Raw genomic sequence first — 25,957 nt, forward strand, 5'->3', positions numbered from 1 at the left:
TTTTGAAGTTATACTTCATTAGGCGCGTTATGAAAATTTTATGAGAGTTACATTTTACGATGCGCGCGCACCGTGACACAAAATTAACAGAATGAAGTTGCCCACTAAATCGCTCATTACAATACGACCGACGTAACTTGGCGAGTCTGAATATAGCCGCAGGTGAACTTTCCGAACCGTACCGAGAATTACCGAATTTATACGATGTCAAAAAAAGGGATGTCCAATATGCGTGTTTGAGGATTTTTGGAGTTTACTCCTTTAGAATCGATTTACATATATAGGCCCGGGGTATGAAAATTATGGGGACCAAAATCGTACTAGCATGTCACACGAAATGCGTTATGCGCCTGATTGGCTCCTGATTGCGTGATGCGTGCGCGCGCCAATCAAAATCGTACTAGCATGTCACACGAAATGCGTTATGCGCCTGATTGGCTCCTGATTGCGTGATGCGTGCGCGCGCCAATCAAAATCGTACTAGCATGTCACACGAAATGCGTTATGCGCCTGATTGGCTCCTGATTGCGTGATGCGTGCGCGCGCCAATCAGGAGCCAACGCGCGGCCGCGTTATCGCAGGTGACGCCGGGCTGCTGCGCCGGCAGTCCGCCACAAAGCCTCGTACTGATCGCGCGTTTCTCTCATTATTGTATTTTCATATATTTGTTAGTCGTTTGTTTTGTGTCTCGTTAATTTGTTAATAATCTGTAGTGTATCGTGTTGTCGTAATATAGAACTATTTCTCGTATTGTTTCGTTTAATTTTTTATATCCAGTAAACTCCAGTCGTGCGTCGGAGCGGACACACACACTTTTTGGAGTTTACTCCTTTAGAATCGATTTACATATATAGGCCCGGGGTATGAAAATTATGGGGACCAAAATCGTACTAGCATGTCACACGAAATGCGTTATGCGCCTGATTGGCTCCTGATTGCGTGATGCGTGCGCGCGCCAATCAAAATCGTACTAGCATGTCACACGAAATGCGTTATGCGCCTGATTGGCTCCTGATTGCGTGATGCGTGCGCGCGCCAATCAAAATCGTACTAGCATGTCACACGAAATGCGTTATGCGCCTGATTGGCTCCTGATTGCGTGATGCGTGCGCGCGCCAATCAGGAGCCAACGCGCGGCCGCGTTATCGCAGGTGACGCCGGGCTGCTGCGCCGGCAGTCCGCCACAAAGCCTCGTACTGATCGCGCGTTTCTCTCATTATTGTATTTTCATATATTTGTTAGTCGTTTGTTTTGTGTCTCGTTAATTTGTTAATAATCTGTAGTGTATCGTGTTGTCGTAATATAGAACTATTTCTCGTATTGTTTCGTTTAATTTTTTATATCCAGTAAACTCCAGTCGTGCGTCGGAGCGGACACACACACTTTTTTTTTTTTTTTTTATTGCTTAGATGGACGGACGAGCTCACAGCCCACCTGGTGTTAAGTGGTTACTGGAGCCCATAGACATCTACAACGTAAAAGGATGCTGTTTAATCAATTTTTTTTCTTATTGATTAAAATTTAAATTAAAAAAAAGAAATAAATTTAATAAAAATAAAGTATAACTTCTTACGCGCGTACATAAGTACACGCACCCTTTTTTATCAGTCTATTCAACTGATAAAACGTAAATGAATAATATAGTGAATTCCTCGCAAAAGCGGACAAGATTACTGGTTTTAATATGCTCAAAAACCTATAATTTTATGACTGCAAATATTACTTTACATTGCTATTTTCACTGTTAATAGGGCCTATTGCGACTCTATATAATTGAGTTCTTGTATCACCAGCAAATGTCAGTTGACAGTCATTTTCACGTTATTGAAAAAAATGTAAAATATCACCACCCTTATAATTCCCATCCTCTATCCTCCTCACTTTCAATATAAGTTCTACTGTCTGTTTTTATGCTGCATAGCAGTCATACATTTCATCAAATTATAAGGTGGCTCTTTTTCAATGGGCCTCACTTGAAACTTAGGTTAACTCAACTATTAAGATGAAAAGCGGCGTAAGTTTGTTTTTATATGTGCTACGGTTAGAGATAGGTCCGTCATAGATAAAGTAATTGGGTATATGGATATTAATAAAGTCCTATATTACATAAAGATTACACTTCTAAAATCGGAGGCCTCATTGAGATGGCCCATAATAATCTATATATATATATATATATATATATACATGCAGCTTTTAGATCCAATCTCATTCACCAGCGTACCATAAAACAATCGTCTTCCGCAGTGAATCTATTCAGTGAGCATTTACCAAAAGTTGCGTTGTCAGAATTCAAAATGATGAAATGTTGGTTCACATTTTAACGTTTTGATAAACAGAGTATTAGTATAAGCAGCAAATCGTCAATTCATTCTTGTGAACTCGAGAATAAAGATGAGCATTGAGGATTGATTCAATGAGCAATGAGCATTGATTCTAAAACTGCGTCTTTCATTATAAAAGATGCGGTGAATATGCCTATCAGAGAATTTTAGGTTTTGTTTTCTTGCGGACAAGGTTTCAGTTTGATTGTTGTACACTCGTAAACGAATTTGGAAGGAATAAGCTAACTTGTTCTAAATTTAACAAATATACGCGTATCCATCGTTACGATATACGACCAAATCTATAAGAATATAAAGCTTGTGCTTGGTAAAGATCAGTCATGAACTGGTTACACAAGCAGGGGGAGCTATGACCAATGAATTAGTCAACCTAAATGCAGCTACCAAAAGGCCTCCTGGAAAAAAGGCTATTTCATTACTCACCTTGGTAAGTAAATTCGGATTCTCAGTATTCCGAGAAAAACAATGGAAGCTTTTCTATCTACGCCAGGAAACAATAATAACTAAGCCTATTATACTTATTACATTAATTATATTTTGTATTTTAACCTCAATACAACTCAACAAGACCGAGCCACTTTAAGCTAATTAGGTCAGTACCTCCAAACAAAACTAAGTGTTATATTACATCTCTGATATAACACAGTGCAAGATCTAAGCAGATAGTCAAATGTTATACAAGCAATAAGCTATTAGCATACTTTTTTTTATTGCTTAGATGGGGGGACGAGTTCACAGCCCACCTGGTGTTAAGTGGTTACTGGAGCCCATAGACATCTACAACGTAAATGCGCCACCCACCTTGAGATATAAGTTCTAAGGTCTCAGTATAGTTACAACGGCTGCCCCACTCTTCAAACCGAAACGCATTACTGCTTCACGGCAGAAATAGACAGGGCGGTGGTACCCACCCGCGCGGTCTCACAAGAGGCCCTACCACCACTAATTACGCAAGTTATAATTTTTGCGGGTTTCATTTTTATTACACGATGCTATTCCTCCACCGTGGAAGTCAATCGTGAACATTTGTTGAGTACGTATTTCATTAGAAAAATTGGTACCCGCCTGAGATTCGAACATCGGTGCATCGCTCAAAATGAATGCATCGGACGTCTTATCCGTTAGGCCACGACGACTTCAATTTATGAGTCCGTGATATTGACTGTGTCTGTGCATTGGTGTTTTTGAATTTGTTTTCTCTAGTAGATGAAATGTTCAGCCAACGAATATTGGATTCATGCAAGTTCAGTTAGCTCTATCATCAATGACACGCGCACTAATTGAGTGAAAAAATGGTTTTTCTGTAAAAAATCCGGTCAAGCTAATTACGTTAATACTTATAAACAAAACTTCGAACAGAATATGTACAAAGACTTGCCTTCCATACAATCTCCGTCTTTTATCTTTTGTTTTATATCTCAATTTCCCTTTTTTCCGTAGCAATGACCCCATTCCGATATCAATCTGCGTTCTGGATTTGAAGTTAATGATACGTGCTTAAAAATCCTTACGGTATTTTGTATTTCATATAAAATAATGTTGGAGTATCTTTTTTGGGAGATTGCGAGTGGGCGATTGAAATATTTGTTACGATGCTCTTAGATACGTAAAAGATTAGGTTGATTTTGAAAGTGTAGGTAAAGGATTTTCTTGATGTTATGCTTTTGAGTGATTGAATGTAAATATGAGATGGGTCTGAATTTAGCTATGAAAATATCTTAGGTTGATTAAACATAAAAGGAAAGTTCATAAAAATGAGATAGGTAGTTGGTCCTACTTATGATTACAATGGCCATATGTCCCATTTAACAAGTGTGATTGGCAAGTCCGAACGTTCCAAGAAGAAAATTTTAAAATATTTTCGAGATTTAATTAATGTGACTTAAAATATTCCTTGTAATGAATAAAAGGAACCAAACACCACCACTGATGAATCATCCACAAATATTGAGGTCTGGAATGTGTGATCATGACAGTAATACATTTAGGTTTATTAGCAAAGTTACTATATTACTATTATAAAAATAGCCTATTTTATTTGTCGATGCACAGAGTTCGACTTATTTTTAATTCATTATTTCTGAAGAGAGTGCTCATTGACATTGGAAGGTATGGTTGCAGAAAACTAAAACATTATCATCTAAAAGTTATCAAGGGCCTTTGAACCGTGAATCGTACAAGAGCCATTCATTTAAATCGAACAAAAACGCACACATAGTCCACGACTTTTTATTGACCATGGACCAAGAACCCAGCCGTATATCGAAAAACTTTTGCCAACACAAAAACAACAGTTCACAAGATGTGAAGTTGGTTTTTATTCCGTCTCTAACTTATTACGTATTAATTATATTTTCTTTAGATTTCATTAATTTTATGCTACAACTTAAGAGGGTCATTTATGGTAATGATTAATATTATCCAGAACGCCTATGTATTTGAAAATAAATAAATGTTAATTTTCAGTCAAAATCTATGTCCTTACTATGTATTTGGGAAAATATTGTACAGTATTCATTCATCATAGCGCGATATTCAGGCTTAGCTGGCCCTTACGCAGAAAATGTCCTAAGTGTACTAATATCTGTAAATTCGATCGTTGCTTGTGCGACTTGGCTTTCTTGTGCATGGAATTTTATGTAAAACAAGATCAAATACATAATATTATCTTAATGTTTTAAGTCCCGTAGATAAATTTGAAAAGCGTCCTTGATATGATGGGTGGGTGAATAGGGTTGTGCACGTATCGAGTATTGCGATTATATTAAAGACGTGTCTTTTTCTTTTCTTTTTTTTCTTGTTTTATTGCTTAGATTGCGGTAATTCCCTATGTCAGCGGTATTACCTATTTTGTATAGTAATTTAATCTCAGACTCCCTCCATAGCTGTGGCACAGTTTCTTATTCAAGTATTTTATTCCATTAGATAGTGATTGGTGTCAATAGTAAGGTAAGTTCTACCTAACTTGATGTATTCGTTGGTAATTCCATCTGGTACTGGGCTCTGTTCTGATTTAAGTTTCTTTACTTGTATTAAGGCTTCAGACTTTTTTTATTTATTGCTTAGATGGGTGGACGAACCTGGTATTAAGTGGTTACTGGAGCCCATAGACATATACAACGTAAATGCCGCTACCTACCTTGAGATAAGAGTTCTATGGTCTCAGTATAGTTACAACGGATGCCGCACCCTTCAAACCGAAACGCATTACTGATTCAGGGCAGACATAGTCAAAGTAGTGGTACCTAACCGTGCGGACTCACAAGATGTCCTACCGCGAGTGATTATGCAAATTATAAGTTTGCGGCTTTGATTCTTATTACGCGATGTTATTCCTTCACCGTGGGAGTCAACCGTGAAGATTTCTTAAGAACGTATTTCATTAGAAAAATTGATACCCGCCTGCGGGGATCGAACATCGTTGCATCGCTAGATACGAATGCACCGGACGTCTTAACCTTTAGACCACGACGAATTTGATAATGAAATAACTTCCATCACATTTGAACATTTTTAACTGGTGGTAGGTCCTCTTGTGAGTCCGCACGGGTAGGTAGCACCGCCCTGCTTATTTCTGCCGTGAAGCAGTAATGCGTTTCGGTTTGAAGGGTGGGGCCAAGGGCGGATCCAGGGGGGGGGGTCATGGGGGTCATGACCCCCCTGAGCTGGTTCCAGGTGGACCACATATTGAACATAATGATTACGGTTATGGAATATAAATAAGCTGCCTCATTCCGGGCGTGATAGTGCTTCTCTGGATGTCTTCAAGAGAAGATGACAATATGTACGTGTATATGTACAAGTTATTATGTGTTAAGTTTTTCAAGTGTACAATAAAGAATAAATATTTTTAAGTACAGTACTTACGTACATTAATAAAATACCTACTTTTACTTGTATCTATTGTTATCAAAATTAAATTATAAGTTCTTGACTTGACCATGACTATGTGACCCCTCCTGGCACCAAAGCTGGATCCGCCCTTGGGTGGGGCAGCCGTTGTAACTATACTGAGATCTTAGAACTTATATCTCAAGGTGGGTGGCGCATTTACGTTGTAGATGTCCATGGGCTCCAGTAACCACTTAACACCTGGTGGGCTGTGAGCTCGTCCACACATCTAAACAATAAAAAAAAATCGTATTATGTCACTGAAACCGAACGCATAGTATTTATTTTACCAGCACGATATTCTGCCATTTTTGCTACGGGCAGACTTTCTGAAAGGTGACTAAATACTATTGCAATAGAGTTGAAAATTCCACCCACATTTCGTAGGCAGGGTGAATGACGGCGTGCATGTTTTGATGTTAATGAACTCCTATAGTCTGTATGCCCATAAAAAAAATGTCTGCATCGATACATTGATAAATATTTATACAAAAAAAAAAGATGTGGTGTCGTGGGACACCAGGTAGGAACGAAGTTCTTTCGGCTAATGTAGAATCGACACAATTTGCAAAAAAAAAATCGTGCTCAATTTTATGTAGGTTTTCTTGATTTTTCTCTTAAATTTTGCTGATTAGTTTTTATTTAAGTATAGGAAAGTATTTAGGAAATTCAGTGTTTTAGGAAATAATAAATTACGTAAAATAGAAAGAGAATGGATGAGAGAACGAAAAGAAAGAGGGAGAAAGAGAAAGGTATTATTGTTTGCTTGTGTTGCTATGCGCTTGTGTATGCGACTGTCGCACCTGCGCACGTCTCATTTAACGGTTTTATTCCACGCACTTTTTCCACGGATTTTTTCCACGGATTTTTTCTTACGGTTTTACTATCACATTTTTTTCAGTTCGGTCGCGCAGCAAAATCCCTACCCCTCCAAGCCTGCCGTAAGGAACTTCGTTCCAAAAATCACACCAAAATCTTGGGAGAACGAATCTTAACGTTTCGTGCAGTTGGCTAAAGCTTTTACAATCAGTTTTAAGAAGTTTTAATGCAAATCGAATCATAGAACTTTTTTTCCTTTCTGGATCGCCTAATGTGTTTGTTCGGAAGCTTATGTTTGAGTTGCGCTGAGCGAAAAATAAGCTGCTGAATATTGTGATTCTTGATATTGTTCGAGCTTGGATATATGGAATAGCTATATATTATAATATGTCGCAGAATGGGCGGATATTTTGATTAGTTCTTGATATAGTGAGTGTATGGCCGTATTACGACCCTATAATAGGATGTATAACGGTCTGGTGTAGTGGTAAGCGACATGGTCACTACACAAGGGGGTCGCGAGTTCGAATCCCGCCCAGGGAAGATATTTGTATGATAAATATAAAAATGCATTTTCTATGGTTATGGATGTATATTTAATATATTATTATGTATGTGTATAATAAAAATCTTACATTTATTTCCGTTATCTTGGTACCTGTAACACAAGCTCTTTACGAACTTAGCACGGGACCAGTTAGCGTGACGTGATTGTTAGTAAATATTTATTATTATTACTAGCTGACCCGGCAGACTTTGTAGTGCCTCAATCGATAAATAAAATACCTAAGCTTTTGTATAAAATAAACTTAAAACAAACAAAAGGAATCCGTCCGACGGGGGACACATCAAAGGAAAATCAAAATTGTTACTTTTATTCAATTCCGAGCATTTTCATTCATTTATCTACCTTTTGAACCTTCTCTGGACTTCCACAAATACTTCAAGACCAAAATTAGCCAAATCGGTCAGCCGTTCTCGAGTTTCAGCGAGACTAACGAACAGCAATTCATTTTATATATATAGGTAGATTATTAAAAGACGATGCTATGAAAAGTTATTTACTTTTAAACTTTTCGATTAGATAACGCCAACATAATTCATTCTACGTGTCAAATTAAATTTTACAATAAAATAGATAAAATAAATTAATCTAAACTAATGTTTTTGTTTGACAATACCATTGATGGTCATGTGTAATATTATAATAAATTATATTCTAGTCTATTGTTCTTTATGGATGAAAAACATTAAACTTTTTTAGGAGCGTGCGATTTTAGTACCCATTGAGTTATCATAGGTCAAAAACAATATATTATCACCACACACAACTCTTTAGTGATTTCAAGTAAACAATCCTTCTATATTACGACCTCAACTGATCAATTCCCTGAACAATAGCAATCTGTATATTACGATGCGGAAACTGTTATTCTATCTCGTGTTGACTTAGTTTTCAACAAATTACACATGAAACGTTTACACGAAATACAATCAAACACTTTACAAATACAACGCGGGTCATGTTATTTGGCTGATTCGCTGAGTTTACATACGAGATAATTAACGCTGCAAAACTGGTATTATGTTGTTATTAAGAAATGTCAGTAGTACATGAAGGATGAAGATGGAAATTATTGTGCTCATATAAACATAGAGTTTTTGTGATAAGTGCGAGAGATACGTTCTAATTGTATAAGGGAACAAGTTGTGTTCAATTCGGAGATTCTCGAATTAAGTTTGGGAAAATGGAACATAATATAGGTGTCATTGGAAATGGTAATTTTATGATCTTTTTTTGTATTTGTTTTAATTAAATGTGTTTTAAATGTGCATTGTTCGTCATCAATGTTGAGTAAAAAATATATATAATTGTCTTATGTTTATTGTAAGTGTTTCTTTGGATCATAAATAGACAATAGACGTACTGCATTGAAATCTAAAATGTTTTTGTCCAACACTTCTTTTACTTGTTTTTCTTTATTGTGTATCTTTTTTTTTACCTTGTTATGTGTAATGTAAAAAAATACATATTTAAGTTTCGTGGTTGGTTCGTCAAGAATAGCGATATATTCGTTATCAAAAACGTAATTTTTGGGCGGGTATTTTTCATTGTCTTGATCCCTTAGCGTTATTTTTATTCAACCACATGTTATAAATACTTTATTCATTATTAAAAGAATGTATCCAAAACATTTTGATGTCGACAGTTGATTGAATAAAATCCGTAATAGCTTTTGAACAATCTTAAAGATGTTCTGCATGATCGCTTGGATATAAAATGCGATTTATAGGTTAAGTGGAATAAACGGGGACATGGTGATATAACGTGGTATAATTTTTATGTAAGTTACGAATTGGGGGAGTTGTTTAGGAGAATATAAGTAAAGAGTTCCAAAAAGATCTTATAGCCTCACAACCAAGGCAGATTTTCCATTCAATTACTGCCACTGATCAAGACTAATCAGTTTAAATCCATCCAGCCATTTAAAAACTAAGTTAAAAAGAAGATCAAAGAAAATCAAGAGTTAATTAAAAAAGAAACAGTTTTGATGCTGACACAGATGGAATTACCACTGCAAATAAAATAAGACCGTCACTGGAACGTGCCACGGAAGCGAAAATGTGATGCTGGTTTTTGTGGGAGACGAGTTTTGATGGATTAATTTCGTTTTTTTTTTTTTTTTTTTTTTTTTTATTACCTAGATTGGTGGACGAGCTCACAGCCCACCTGATGTTAAGTGGTTACTGGAGCCCATAGACATCTACAACGTAGACGCGCCACCCACCTTGAGATACAAGTTCTAAAGTCTCAGTATAGTTACAACGGCTACCCCACCCTTCAAACCGAAACGCATTACTGCTTCACGGCAGAAATAAGCAGGGCGGTGGTACCTATCCGCGCGGACTCACAAGAGGTCCTACCACCAGTAATTACGCAAATTATAATTTTGCGGGTTTGATTTTTATTACACGATGTTATTCCTTCACCGTGGAAGTCAATCGTGAACATTTGTTGAGTACATATTTCATTAGAAAAATTGGTACCCGCCTGCGGGATTCGAACACCGGTGCATCGCTTCAACACGAATGCACCGGACGTCTTATCCTTTAGGCCACGACGACTTAAATTGATATTTACATTTATAATTAATAATGTTTACCATACTTGATAAAGTAATAATACGTTCGGTGCATTGTGAAGTAAATATTTGTAAATATTGTCATTTTTATTTTGATTCTGTAAAAGTGGGATAAATATAATATAGGTTTTTGTCTTTTACGCTGTATTTTATAAAAGTGATACTCTCCTAAGTTATTTCAGAATAGTTTTAATTTTGACGAAAAATTATACGAAATATTATTATTTTATTAAGATCAGTGAAAAGTGAGCCACAAAATATTTTACAAAGCCATTGTGAGATTATTCAAACAAAACATTATCTCACATAAACAAACAGCTACAAAGATTATCTTATGATTTCAGATATAATGACTCCTATGCAAGAGCTGAACGAAGCGCTTGGAACATGTAAATTCGGACGATTCCACATCCATTTGCTCTTTGTGTCTTTTGCTGGATCAGTAGCAAGTGTGCTGGTGACCCACACTACATCTTACCTTATAACTTCGGCAGAATGCGATCTGAACATGGATCTAATAGAGAAAGGCATGTTGAACGCCTCGCCATATTTGGGTGAGTTCAAGTATTCGATAGTAAATACTTCAAATATTTTAGCTTAGACGTTTCTATCTTTTCCGATTCTATGCGGGACGAAATAATGAAGTTTGGGCTAAGTGCTAAGGGCATTCAATTAGTGGACCCCTTCGACAGTAGGACACTCTACGCGCGTCCCGGACAAAAATAATAATTTAACTTGATTAATTTTTTATTTTTATTTTTTATGGCTGTGATGTGTGGACGAGCTCATAGCCCACCTGGTTTTAAGTGGTTACTGGAGCCCATTTACAACACCAATGCGCCACCCACCTTGAGATATAAGTTCTAAGGTCTCAGTATAGTTACAACGGCTGCCCCACCCTTCAAACCGAAACGCAACTACTCGTGCGGACTCACATGAGGTCCTACCACCAGTAAATAATGTAAATTCGATGCTTTAAACTGGAACGCACTTTGCTACCAACCTTACCTTACGTACTCAATAAACTACTATTAGATAATTTAAATCACTTTGTTTTCTTCAGGTTCTCTCTTTTCATCGGTCCTGGCGGGGTTCTTGACTGATACATTCGGTAGGAAGAGATTCTTAATATTGGGTTTTGGAGGAATATTCATATTACCCTATTGGCTGGATCCAGTCAGACTTACGAAGTATTATTGACGGCTAAATTCTTTGAAGGAATGTGGTGAGTGTTACCTGGAAATAGTAAAGAATAAATTAAAAGTTAGTTTTAATTTTGTGAATCTTCAAATCAAACGAAACAGGAGTCTCAATTGATTTGGAATACTTGGAATATATAATTAGTTGAGCGATATGTCATGTTCGTGATGAGTAGGCCTTGCTCATCTCTCAAACTTTCTTAAACTTTTTTTTATTTTTTTTATTGCTTAGGTGGTTGGACGAGCTCACAGCCCACCTGATGTTAAGTGGTTACTGGAACCCATAGACATCCACGACGTAAATGCGCCTTGAGATATAAGTGCTAAGGTCTCAAGTATAGTTACAACGGCTGCCCCACCCTTCAAACCGAAACGCATTACTGCTTCACGGCAGAAATAGGCAGGGCGGTGGTACCTACTCGCGCGGACTCACAAGAGGTCCTACCACCAGTAATTACGCAAATTATAATTTGCGGGTTTCATTTTTATTACACGATGTTATTCCTTCACCGTGGAAGTCAATCGTGAATATTTGTTGAGTACGTATTTCATTAGAAAAATGGTACCCGCCCTGCGGGATTCGAACACCGGTGCATCGGTCAACACGAATGTACCGGACCTCTTATCCCTTAGGCCACGATGACTTCAAATTTATTACACATTTCACATCAAACATTTACAAGATCACAAATAGATTTTCATATCTTCAGTTTCGCAATATCATTAAGTGCTTCAGTAACTTATGTATCCGAATTCTGTCACAATGAGATTAGAGACAGGTTAGTGGTCAGCCAAACGTCTTTTGCGGCTATTGCTCAAATTATCAGTACCGCGATGGCATGGGAATACTAACCCAGGACTGGCGCGTCGTATTTTTGGACGGTAAATTCGGTAAGTCAGAAAAGTTATTTACTTCACATATTAAATCCTTTCGTGTATTTATCTAAGGCCAAATTTTATGACTTGCTGATCTATTTTTCTTAGCGTGTATCAAAATAGAGTTAGTTGTCAATTTATTTACCCTCTGATATAATGCATTGGCAATAGTTACAGCGGCTATTAATTATATCGACCCATTCGTTGGTCAAATCACCCTGATTAATCATCTGGTCTGTTTTCAATTCACTTATGAATTCAGCAGCTTTGTGAAAAAAATAATGAAACGTCTGAAAAAAATTGGTGTGTGTAGTTTCATTATATTAGACCCTTTGTATGTTTCTAGCTCCATTGACATAGAACGAAATCCTAGAACGTCTAAGTATGTCTACTCAAAGCTATTTTGTTTTCTCTTTGATTCTATTGCATAATATAATTGTGTGGTTTCTAAAATAAGAAAAGTGTTTTGAAAACATTTTAATATAATAATGAATTCATTGATATTAATTTCATAACATTTATTGTAATATTTCATATATTTTTTAATTTTTTTTATTGCCCTTGTAGCAGACGAGCATACGGCCCACCTGATGGTGAGTGGTTACCGTCGCCCATGGACTTCAGCAATGCCAGGGCAGAGCCAAGCCGTTGCCTACCGCTTAATAGTCTCCACAAGCCTCGTTTGAAGAAGGACATGTCATAGCACTCGGGAAACACCGTGTAAGAGAGCTCATTCCATAGCCGGATGGTACGTGGCAAAAAAGACCTCTGGAAACGCACTGTGGATGACCGCAGTGGCTCCAGGTAGTATCATATACACTTTTGCATTGATTAGTAAAAAGTAATCTTCAATCTAGTCATCTATATTTGTTGTAGTACTAAACACTTGGAATTTTTTTTTGTTCGCGGTATCTTTGTGGTCATTCCTGGCTTGCATTTTATATTCACGGCTACCTGAAAGTCCAAATACCTGTTGACTCAGAAGAAATATGCGAAAGTAAGGAACATTTTAATTGAGATTTACAAGAGCAACAGATGCGACACTGCTTCCGTGTGCCCGGTAAGAATACACTTACTAATTCACTGCGTTAAATTAGATTCATTTATTGTTATCATTATTCCTTCTGCAAATATTTACGTATTTATTATTTTTTTGTTTAGTTGGGAGGGCGAGCTCACAGCTCATCTGGTGTTAAGTGGTTACTGGCGCCCATAGACATCTACAACGCAAAGGTGCCACCCACCTTGAGTTATAAGTTCTAAGTTCTCAAGTATAGTTAGTTACTACGGCTGCCCCACCCTTCAAACCGAAACGCATTACTGCTTCACGGCAGAAATAGGCAGGTGGTGGTACCTAGCCGCGCGGACTCACAACAGGTCCTACCACCAATAATTACGCAAATTATAATTTTGCGGGTTTGATTTTTATTACACGATGTTATTCATTCACCGTGGAAGTTAATTCTGAACATTTGCTAAATACGTATTTCATTGGAAAAATTGGTACCCGCCTGGGATTCGAACACCGGTGCATTGCTCAACACGAATACACCGAACGTCTTATCCTTTAGGCCACGACGACTACTTAATGCTTTTAAGCTGTTTTTAGCTATGCTCGTATTACCAACTAATGTGTGCTTGGTTATTGTAGAAAGGCTATCTATAATTGGCTTACTGTTGTGAAAGCTACAACTAAATATTAACTAAAATCGTTTCCAGTAAAAGAAAGTTACATCAATGTTGAAATAATTCTGTGTATTTTTCTAAATAAAACTCAAAGAAAGAAATCTTGGAAACTGTACCTGTAATTCACTAATTACATTTTTACAGTTTGTCGACATGTGGAAAGACGAAATAAAAAAAGACTTAATAACGAATGAGAAAGAAAGAAATTCGCTTAAAGATCAAGTTTTAATCAGCCTGCGGAACGTAAAAGCGAATTTTCGGAAGTCACTACTCATCTTGTTGTTTACATTGTGCTTTCTATTCTTTTTGATAATGGGAAAGTGAGTATCCAATCTGATCGATAAGGTTTTCTGGCAAGCTAGCTCCAGTATAATCAGTTTGTTTCGTAAATTTTTATGAAGACAGATAAGTCCCATTATCTTGCCTGTGTCCTGATACTTCCATTGTTATGTATTCAAGGTCTTTCCTTGTTTAGTTTTTAAAATAGTGGAAGTGGGAGTGTTTCTCAATTTAGATTGAAATGAATAAATTTAAATTCGTGCATAGGAATTTGTATTACATTTATCTACTGTTTAATTATTAAGAATGGCAAACATACTACTTGCAGGGGAAAACTCAAAAACGATTTGGATTTAGTTCAAGGGAAATCTAATTTACTTATACAACTAAAATATTAAAATTCACAGAATAAGCTATTCAGGTTTATTTAACTCAGGTCGTATTTAATGAGAATTCCGATGAAAAGAAATCGATACCCACTGTTCTCATAATTAGCATACAAAAACAAATGTCTAATTAAATTTTTAAGTAATAACATCAGATTGTATTTCTAAAGAGATGAAGTGGGGATTTTCGTCTAAATTGCTGAAATTATTAATAGATAACTTTACGTCGCAGCTTTGCCTGTATAGACTATCTATGTCAAAGATGATGCCTGCTTGTGCTTGAAAGAAAACGTAAGAAAAACAGCGTTATTTGCAAGTAGTATTTTAAGGTCAAGAGAAAGAAATATCAAGACGGGCTCAACGATTTAAGTATCGTAAAATTTGACAACAAAAATGAGCAGTTACTAATTTTCACCACTGAAGAAGCCTGTCGTGTCATTTATCAGAGATTAAGACTCGCCTAGACTAGTTTTAGATTCTGTTGATATAGAAAATACCCGTGATAGCAAAATCCTTTCCACAATTACCTTCATTCTTTGAATTTATCGTTAATTTTATTAACGATGGTCGTATTGTAAGCCAGGACGTAATGTAAGTCTTCTGTTTAAGAAAATAATAATATGCATTATTATCCTAGGTACAATGTCGTAAGACTCTGGTTTCCACAATTATCAACTATAGTCGAACATAGTCAGATGAATGCCGACCAAGATTTATGTGTCCTATTGGATAAATATACAGGTGAATTAAAAAACAACAGTAATGCTACAAAATGAAGACTATTGCGTTCCTGTAAGTATATTAACTTTGTTTCGTCTTTATTCAAAAAGAACAAATCAGTCCACGTTCCAATGTTCTACTTAGGCTCTAAAGTTTTACGACAGACTTTATAAATTCTGACAAGAATCGATGGGATTATAATTTGTAATAATTTGATCAGTGTCTGATAATTAGAGGCAGTCTGAAGGATTTATTAAAAACTAACAACCGGCCAAATTAAAGGCAAATCTGGAGATTTACGGAGAGTAATTATTTCCAATTTTGATGGACCAATACAGAGAAAATACTTCCCTTTATTTGCTAGAGAATTTCTTACTGTAACAACTGTAATAGATAATTTCCCGTTACATCCACTATATTCTCGTTACCCACCACTAGTATCAATATCATAGGAAATCATGGGCTTGTTACCAATTGTTATTTAGACAATAATATTAAAATGTTGGGCTTGTACCTTTAAAATGTGAAAATTTTATACCGAATATAATATATATTACCAATCTCTTCTTTTTCTCCACCTATCCACTAGGTGGTCGGCACAGCAAATTTTTCTCCATTATCTTCTATCAGCCGCATCTCAACACCAATCCTCTCTCTCCTCTCTCATATCGTCATTCACACACTCCATCCATGTCTTCTTTGATCACCTCTCCCCCTCTACCTTGCACTACCATTTCCATACATCTCCTAGTCACATGCATCTTCTCTCACGCATCACATGTCCATACCATGCTAACCATCCGCTCTTTAATTTGTTGAATTATATACCAATACTGGGTAAAATATTGCTTTACGTCAATGGGTGAAATGTAAATCAAACGTAGGAATATCGAACACGCTTGATTGCCTCAAAGGTAAAACACATGAATGCACAAAGTGCGAAACTTGTGTGTGTGAATTTGTGAAGCGGTGAAAATCTCCGATTACTTTATCGGTATACTAGAAAAATGAGTTACGTAAAGTAGAAAATACTGTTGATGAAAATAGGATTTTGTTCTCATCAAGTTTGTTACTGAGAAATGGACAGTCCTAAAAGTTCGGTAGTAAGATGTACAGTACTTTTATAAATGTGGAAGGAATCCGGATTCTGCATGTATTATAATAAATTTATCAATGCTTAAGCCGGAATTTAAAATCCAACATACATTTTTTTCAACTCTGTCCATTTTTTATTTGATCTTTGTTGACTCTATCTGATATCTAAACTTCATCGAAATTAAATTTGTTATTTTTAGCATTAGCTAAATTAAAAATTTGAACAGAAATGAAACTTATACTTGTGGGATGAGTTTAAGTTTTCGAAGCGACCGCTTTAAATTAAGACCATTTGCGTCAAGCTCAGTATTAGTATTCGATCTAACGTAAATAGAACACTACCGTAAGTTCACACGGGTGGTGACACTATTTGCCTATTTCTAGCGGTAAGCAGCCACGTACAAACTTGTAATGTCTAAGGGCTGCGTTAACGACTTTATTCCAGATCAGCCGTTATGATGTCCCCTATAGCCTATGCTAGTGATTGGCATAAGTTTTCGACCGTCTGCCTGCTTCACGTAAACATTCCTTGGTTATTCTCTAGTTTATCCATTGCAAAGTGCCATAGTCCGATACTTTTATTATGGTTTTCTTTACTCCGTTCGTTTTTGTTCTATGATTTGAATTTTATTATTAAAACATTCATACCAAACTTTAAGTTTCCAAATATCAAAAGGATAAATATCACGTTATTCGTTTCTCTATATTTCACTCATTCGCTTGTATAGAGAATAAAAAATACCTTACCACTATTGTATGTACATAGAATGATTTTGTTTTCAGACTAAAAGTGGAACGGAAACCTATACAAACATATGATAATAGGCCTAGTGTCCCTTTACCACACTTCATCACCGGAGCTCTCGTTAACAAAGTAGGGAAAAGGCTTTACTCGTAACGTTATGTCTTATCTCCGCTGGTGCAATTTCTGGCGTGAGATGGCCAATTCCAGAACCGCAGTCGTCACCTTATCTCACTGGACATTGCCATTCGCAAAGCATTAAGACTTGATCCAAGCTGTTACGAATAGAATTTTTCCAACAACCGTAAGGTGAACATTTGGGAGTTTTAATTTGTCCTTTGCTGTGAATTTTCACAGAGAAGAATGACAGTCTTGGTACCTTTGGTAAAATTGTAAAGTTGTCTGGTATTGTGACCCGAGCAGCACCATAAATTAATTTACGCCAGGCTCTTAACAATTGGAAATGTCTACATTCAACTTTTACTTTTTTTGTAAATTTTATACGTCCAAAATTATATCAATCCTACATATTATCATTTAAATTGTAAGCGTTTTAATTTACCACATAATATGTCGCATATGGAAAATTTTTGAAGAAAAGATCAAAATTTATCACGAATCTATAAGAAAAGATCCAAGTTCTCACAAATATTTATTTTACATCAAAATAGTAAGCAAGGTTAATGAAAAGAGCAGTTCGCAAATATAGCAATCTATTAGATAATTTATATACAATATGTAGATCTATTTTACTAATAACGTTTTTAATCAGTTAGAATTCCAATGCGTATTTTAATAACACCTTGACAAGTGTTGAAAAGTATGCGAGGCGTTGCGTGGTGAGAATTATTTGTCCTGCTTGTTTTCAGGACACTCACAATTCTTAGTAATGACGTTGCTCGATCGCACTTTAGAGAAACGTCCTGTTCCAATATTACTAGATATAAAATGTATTACCGTCTCAGTACCGGAATCATGACGTGAATTAAGTGTAATTCTAAATTTTAGAGCTCCTCTTCAAGCAATGTGAAAGGATTCTAAGCGCTAATAGACATCGCAGATGTGTTCTTTTTATTGCCCTTGTAGCAGACTAGCATAACGCCCGCCTGATTGTGTTACCGTCGCCCATGGACTCAGCAAGCCAGGGCAGAGCCAACCGCTGCCTACCAACACACCGATATCAACGTGACCACTGCATCCAATACGTAGGCTCATCTGCTCTCAAAGATAATCAGTGTCTATGTCAGTGTGTCAATCCCAAAAAATGATTTAAATAACTAATTGTAACATAATTTGATTGTGAGATAGAAATTACTATTATACAATACATACATACATATAAACACAAAAAATCAATTACTGGTTCTCGATAAAATTAGTCAACTGTATAAATTAATGAAAAATCGGATCTAATTCATAGACTTGGTATTCATTGGATAATAGCGTGAGGAAATTATTCCTAATGATATGAAATTTTAACGAAGTTATAGTTTAGTTTGCAAGATCCTTTAATATTTTCGTTCATATAATTTTTACTGATCAATGAATTAATATTATGTGATCCGTTTTAATCTGACACAGTGGAAAACATATTTCTTTATTGATTACTAGAATTTATGAAAAGGTGTACATGTACTGGTCAAATCAGGAAATTGGTTTTGCAGTCAACTTTTTTTCTTTTTGGTGTCTGTCACAAAAACTTTCAATTTATTTTGTTAATAACACTACAAGCCTTCGATATTCTACTATAAAAAAAGAAAGGATAACGAAAAGAAGAGAAAAATTACGTAATGAGTCATTTGTCTGTACAAATCCAATCAGTTTAATACCGGTCCGTTCTTTTGTTTAAGTTTAAGTTACTTAAGTTACTTTAAGTAGCTAAAGAGGATTGTTAGATTAAAGAGGAAATATTCCGTAAAATGAATGTAAATTCAGAGGTTCTTTTTATAAGACAAATCACGTATGGTCATTGTTCCAATTAAGTTCCTTGGGTTATGGATAATGGTTATGGGACTGAGAAACAAATATCATCCTCTTTCTTTTCAAGTTTAAGTTACTTAAGTAGCTAAAGAGGAAGTTAGATTAAAGAGGAAATGTATCCATAAAAATGTAAATTCAAAGACTTTTTTAAAGAACAAATCACGTATGGCCACCTGGATCCAAATTAAGATTCCCTGTCTTATGGGTAATTTTTATGGACTGAGAAATATACTTATATACGTTAAATATGTACACATATGATAATAAAGGCCAGACAAAGAGCAAACAACTTGTTCATCACACAATGTTTGCCTGATGTGGGAATCGAACCCAGACCCTCGGCAACAGTTGGGGCCGCTAACTATTGCGCCACTGATTCAATCAGTACACAAATTTCGATCATTGAGTGAACACTATAATGTAGATATGAGATCTGGATAAAATCTTATATTTTTTTTCAGTGTGACATTGGTTACGCTCTTTTGCCGAAGAAGAAAGAAATGAAACTATTATGTAAATATCAGGTCAAAAACAATAAATATTAAATTCATAGCTGTTTCCTAGTATTTAAAAAATTATCGTTGATGTGATAGAAATTTAAATTTTGGGTCAATCGGTTGTTCATATAACAAGACTGGCTTTTGGTTGTAAAGTGATTTCACAACCTACCTAAGTAGATTCCGAGGTCTACTAAGACTAATTACTGTTCTCTGGCTTACCTCTGAAATCGTGATAATGCTCACTGGCAGAGATAGACATAATATGGCACCGCGTGGTCCACAGAATACCTTGATAAACGACAAAGGAAATCTTCCACTGGCGAAATCGCTCCTTGGACATTCCAAAGTTTTATACTTATCTTACTTATCCATACTTAATCTTCAAAATGTCGTTAGCGAGATTCAGACATCTGTCAAATATCTTGTGTTCATAACAGCTTCCCAAAAATACATGATTATTTGTTAATATATTAGTTGTAACAACAAAGCGATCAATAACTTGGAACATTGTCGAATTTACAAGAAGATACGTGATAAAGTATAGATAATAATACACTTAATATTTAAAGACAAATGTCACGTTGATTATATGTACAAACAACAATTCAATTATGCCAACATCTGAAATAAAAAAATACATCAAAATAATACGATGAACAATTACAACATCCAGAATTACAGGTGATGATAGCTTTTCTAAATAGAATCTGTTGATTTTAATAAATATAGTCAAATTATACCGAGCTAGTTACCACAAATGCTAGACGAATGACGCTGTCCTCTTGACAACAGCTAGCTCTATGGTCTATTAGTTAGTTATTTTTATATTAAGCGTTTTACTGGTGGTAGAACATCTTTTGATTCCGCACGGGTAGGCACCACCACCCTGCTATTTCTGCCGTGAAGGAGTAACGCGTTCTGGTTTGAAGGCACGGCAACCGTTGTACTGTAAAAGCTGAGACCTAAGGACTCATGTCTCGAGGTGTGTGGCAGTATTTAATAAAATAAAAAGCATATTATCTATGGTTACTTTTCCAGTATGTGATCTGTCAGAGCAATTGTTAACAATTAATTAACAAACAAAATTTACTTCCGCCATCACATAATATAAACTGTGAAAACATTTTTTTTTTTTAAATTGTCGATCACATGCCCTACGAAATTTATATTTAATCCGAACGTCCACTCGTAATGTATATGGCAAACAAATGTGACAAATTAAATAACCCATCGCGCAATATCAACGGTGAATACTGTGTACATAAGACATGTGGATTTCAAAAACATACAGAGCACCGTTAAAATATGTTTGACATTAATATGTAAATATGTATTACTATTACCAAGTTGACGACAATTTAACGTTACAATTAGAGTTGCCAGGGCTGAGAGCACTAAAAGTGACTTAAAAAAAACTAGTCGGCAATAGTGTTATTTATTTTGCTTCGGTTTTCGGAAGTCGTAGTCATAAGTAAAACTAATTTGGCAGTTTAAGCACAGGGTTATTTAAAAAAAAATGGAAAATTTTATTTTATTATTTATTTAAAAAAAAAAACGCGAGATTAAACCAAGAGTGGTTTTAATTTAAAAGTAACTTTTATTATTAAAATTAAAAGGAATGAAAAATAATAAAATTACGATAGGTTAACGAATAAGATTTCGTTTAATTTTGTTATTGTATTAAAACTAGCTATATATTTATTTATTTTTTGATTTTATGAACTATCTATATTTTGTGAAGTAAAATTAAGAAAGCGCAGTAGTTTATCATGACCAGGTCTTCGATATTTCATCGAAGTTACTAATCCATAGATACAGCCCACTGAGTCCTCGCCGGATCTTCTCAGTGGGTCGCGTTCCCGATCCGGTGGTAGATTCTGCGAAGCACTGCTCTTACTAGGGCCAGTGTTAGCAACACTCCGGTTGAGGACCGTGAGCTCACCTACACGTTAGGCGAAGCTGATATAGCCTCTCAAGGCTATCAACATAGGTAGGGAAAAAAAAAGTTACGTCCAACCAAGCGGTCGTGAGTGAGCCTGTCTTAGCCAGTAAAAGGGCAATAAAAAACAAGTGAAACATGCTCTGAGGAAGATCAAAAAGTTGTTAACTGTACATCACTCGCCTAGTTATTAGAAAGAAAGAGATCCATTCTTATTCCAGGGAGAGAAACAAAAAAGAACTTAAACAATTTTTTTTACAGAATACCACCTTTTTTTAATGCTGGGGACACACACATTTTTGGATACCCGGTCACAGACAGTACGGGCCGGGTTATATCGGACTCCGGCACCTCCAAAGAAGAAGAGAAAAATAACCGTGCTCCTCCTTCTCTGTCTCCAATTCATCGAAAGCGACTGCGTTCTGAAAAAGGCGCGCGTTTCGAAATACGATTTAACTTATTGAAGTGAAACTTCTTTAGAATCGTTGTGATTTCAAATTCGATGAAACGAAATGAAACGAAACGAAAAAATAAGTGCGCCGCGATTGGCTTGCCGAAGCGGCTCCGAGCGGCGCCGACAAATCACGAAGCGCTCCACACGGTCTGGCGTCCTCGACTAGTTTAGTATGTTTTGACGTCCGTGCACGCTGTCATGGCTCTCGGAGCGCCCTGACATACTTTTATTTCTATTTAGTTTGTTATCAACAGATGTCGCTGCACGTAAATTCAACAATTCCTGAATCGCGGTGACGAGATGCTACACAGTTGATAGACGTTCTTGTATTTCTTTTGCTAAATCATACTCATCAAGCCTAAGAATACTGTGGTCGTGCAGGCGGTTCCCAGGGTGCGGCTGCACCATTGCACTGCGGAGTGGTTGACCCTTGCGATTATTTTCATTTTTTATAAGTTTCACTTCTACCGTGGTTGACTTGCGTCTTGCAGTCTTGTAGACTTGCGCAAAACATCACTTGCCATGTAATGTGATATGACATCACTTTTACAGACAGGTGATATTACTCGAAAACATTACACATTAGACTTGCGCAAAACATCACTTCCCAATGTAATGTGATATGACATCACTTTTACAGACAGGTGATATTACTCGAAAACATTACACATCACTCTTAACATTACTCGGTGCGTTCAATAGATACTGTGACGACGAATACATTGTATCTATACACCCGAATCATTACTTAAGTGATGTGTATGAACACATCACTTAAGTAATGATTCGGGTGTGTCATTACAGTAGTGTATTACAATACAAAGTATGAACTTTATATTATAATACACTGTTATATTACTTGACAGAGATTGACTTACTTAATAATATAATAATTTTATTTTTTACTTAATATAATTTATTGTGGGATGAACGGATTTCATATGGCGACTTAGACTGCAAATTGAGCTCGACAATAATGTTAATATACGAGAGCAGTAGATGCATTGTTTCGGCGCGATATCCTCAAAGTGCATCCAAGGAGGACTGTACTTTCATTTAGACGCCGTTCTTTCTTTCACTTATTAAACACGCATTAAAACAAAATAAAACTATCTTCATACAAGTGCTTAAGTAATTCAAACACAGAAATTAATATGAAATATTACTAAACAATTACGAGCGACTAGCGATTTTACAAAAGTTGCGAATTAAAAATTAAGTAACTACTTGCGGGGAACTACTGGCTGGCCGCATGAAAAATATAACACAAATACCTATATTAAAATTCAGACGTACCATAGGTATAAAATGTACCTAGCGGCCAGGGCATACGGTTCAAAATCACTAGGAATAATTCCGTGTCGCTTGCTCATTTATTTTGGTCGATTCGGTCTGTCTCGCTCGCTCGGTTCCGTTCGTGTATTAGCAACATTACACGACAAAGAAAGAAATATATGGGTGATAGTGTGATGTTGTTTCCTTCGCGTAATGTGTGATGTTGCATTACATCGTAGAGTAATATTACCGGAGTAATATCACTCGCATTACTTACACATGTCTACAGTCTTGCAGTTGCAGTCTGCAGTCTTGCACACACACACTTTTTTCAAAGCTACTTATTACTTAGAAACTAAAGATCTATATTATGTTTTATATGGGGTGGTAATAGCTCATTGTTTCTTATTCTGGCGCACGGACTTAAAGCCGTTTTCTAGAGCTTTTAGACATTACTACTGTACACCGTTGTCGAACTATAGCCACGAGGTGATAACTAAATTTTCGATTTGTTGACGGTGGAACGCAAGTGCCAAGTATAGTGTTTGTTATATTTGTTCATTTATGTGTAAACGTGTAATAACGGTTATTTATTTACCGTCTATTATGTCAAAGGTGGAAAGATGAAACAAAGCCGCTAATGTAGTGCCTCTCCTTTATTTTTTATTGCTTTGATCCACAACGTAATGCGCCACCCACCTTGAAATAAGTTCTAAGGTCTCAGGATAGTTACAACGGCTGCCCCACCCTTCAAACAGAAACGAATTACTGCTTCACGGTGTCTTACTTAATATGGGTGTTCCTCAGGGTTCCATATTGGTCCCTTCCTATTCTGTATATATCAATGATTTACCTAAGTTTATTGAAACCCGTCACGAGGTCGTATTATTCGCTGATGTACATCATTATTGTTTAAAATAAACGACATTGGAAGATTATGACGATGTGAATGATGCTATCTCGCGCGTGGTACATTGGTTAGTGTTAATAATCTGTTATTAAATAACAAAACAACAATGTATAAAATTACCACACTATGTTAGACAAGTTGACACTATATTACTGTAAGTGGAGAGACACTGGAGCTTGTGGATTCGACAGTTTTCTTGGTATAACAGTTGATTCTAAGCTGCAGTGGGTCCTCACATATGCAAGTAGAGAGTAGGCTTAGTTCTGCAGCGTTTGCGGTAAAAAAAATACGAATGTATATTAATGAAGATACGGCACGCTTGGTTATTTTGTTATTTTCATAGTGTTATGTCCTATGGCATTTTGCTATGGGGCAATGCTGCCGATGTCGAACGATTCACTCCTGCAGAACCTCTCATATATAATAGCACGAATAGCCCTCGCTATCGTGCTATTTATAATATGCACCCCGAGGGAATACTTGAGGGACAAGTTTAAGAAATCAAATTCTAACTTTAGCGTCCCATACATTTTGAAATTTATTGTACGTGCGTAAAACATTGAGAATTCCCAGAGTCTGCGATTTGCACAATGTGAACACTAGGAACAACATAGGCTTGCGTTGCCGGCGGCTCGAATTAAGAAATAAGCAACTCTTTAGGGGCTGGGTGTACAGCTTTTCAACAGATCCCACTAACCGTTCACTACTACCTGTTCATAGATTTAAGAAAACTGTTAAGGAACGTTTGTGCAACAAGGCATATTATAAGTTAAGGATTATTTACTAGATGACACTACGTGGGAATGAGGCGCTCGCTCCTGGCCTTTTCATTTTTCATTATTATTATTATTTTTTAGACTTGTTTTTCTTTATGTGAATATTTATTTATTTAAAAAAAAAAATATTTGAGAAAAAACAAAAAGAAAAAAGCCGCTGAGTTTGTTTCGCCGGTTCTTCTCAGGACCGTGGCTTTTTTGGAACCGGTGGTAGAGTTAACATTGTTATTTGTATTTTGACATTCAACAAGTGTGTCATACTGACATCTAAGTTGAAATAATGATTTTGAATTTGAATTTGAATTTGAAATAGGTATGGTGGTGGCGAGCTCACAATATTGCTAATATTTCTCTAGTTCTCTTTCTTCTTTTTTCTTCTAGTTTCATTTAATTTTATACCAATCGATTAGTCTCAAATAATCACCTCATTCAAATCAACTCAAATCATCTCATTTCACACTATATCATTTCTCCAGTAACAGAATATTTATGTAAATAATTTATAACATGAATTCGAATAATGGCGTCGAAAGAAGCTAGCTATTCGCCATGCCGTATTCACGAGAGATGTTTACAAACTGCGATACGTATGATTCCTTCTCAGAAATAATAATTAACATTGCTTTAGTAGGCAACCCAAAATGTAACATCGACTGTGTATCTAAACGGCCGTCTGGTGTAGTGGTAAGTGACATGGTCACTACACAAGGGGGTCGCGGGTTCGAATCCCGCCAAGGGAAGATATTTGTATGATCATATAAATGTCTTTTCCAGGGTTATGGATGTATATTAAAATATATGTATGTGTATAATAAAAATCTTACATTATTTTCCGTTATCTGGTACCTGTAACACAAGTTCATTACGAACTTATCACGGGACCAGTTAATGTGGCGTGATTGTTAGTAAATATTTATTATTATTATTATTAATATTTGGTTA

At 36.1% G+C, this 25,957-nt stretch overlaps 2 protein-coding genes across 3 annotated transcripts in view; one reads left to right on the forward strand and one right to left on the reverse strand.

The window, feature by feature from the left end:
* Window positions 1-25,957, reverse strand: part of LOC114252718 (zwei Ig domain protein zig-8) — a 280,444-nt gene that overhangs the window by 128,121 nt on the left and 126,366 nt on the right. Inside the window, exon 2 of one of the 2 annotated variants that reach the window (XM_089735509.1) lies at window positions 11,358-11,434. The exons of the other annotated variant lie outside the window; for it this stretch is intronic. The gene's annotated coding sequence lies outside the window, so the exon portion shown is untranslated. The remainder of the gene's footprint in view (window positions 1-11,357; window positions 11,435-25,957) is intronic. 2 annotated transcript variants of the gene reach the window in all.
* LOC114252734 (synaptic vesicle glycoprotein 2B) lies at window positions 8,180-17,612 on the forward strand. Its single transcript, XM_089735482.1, is given in 11 exon segments — window positions 8,180-8,834; window positions 10,543-10,752; window positions 11,262-11,351; window positions 11,354-11,423; window positions 12,108-12,238; window positions 12,241-12,288; window positions 13,150-13,236; window positions 13,239-13,333; window positions 14,104-14,279; window positions 15,262-15,365; window positions 17,539-17,612. Coding segments are annotated over 11 exon segments (1,116 nt in total). The 5' UTR covers window positions 8,180-8,803.

The sequence above is a fragment of the Bombyx mandarina genome, chromosome 19 (assembly GCF_030267445.1).
Source record: "Bombyx mandarina strain Sakado chromosome 19, ASM3026744v2".
In the NCBI taxonomy this organism is placed as follows: domain Eukaryota; kingdom Metazoa; phylum Arthropoda; class Insecta; order Lepidoptera; family Bombycidae; genus Bombyx; species Bombyx mandarina.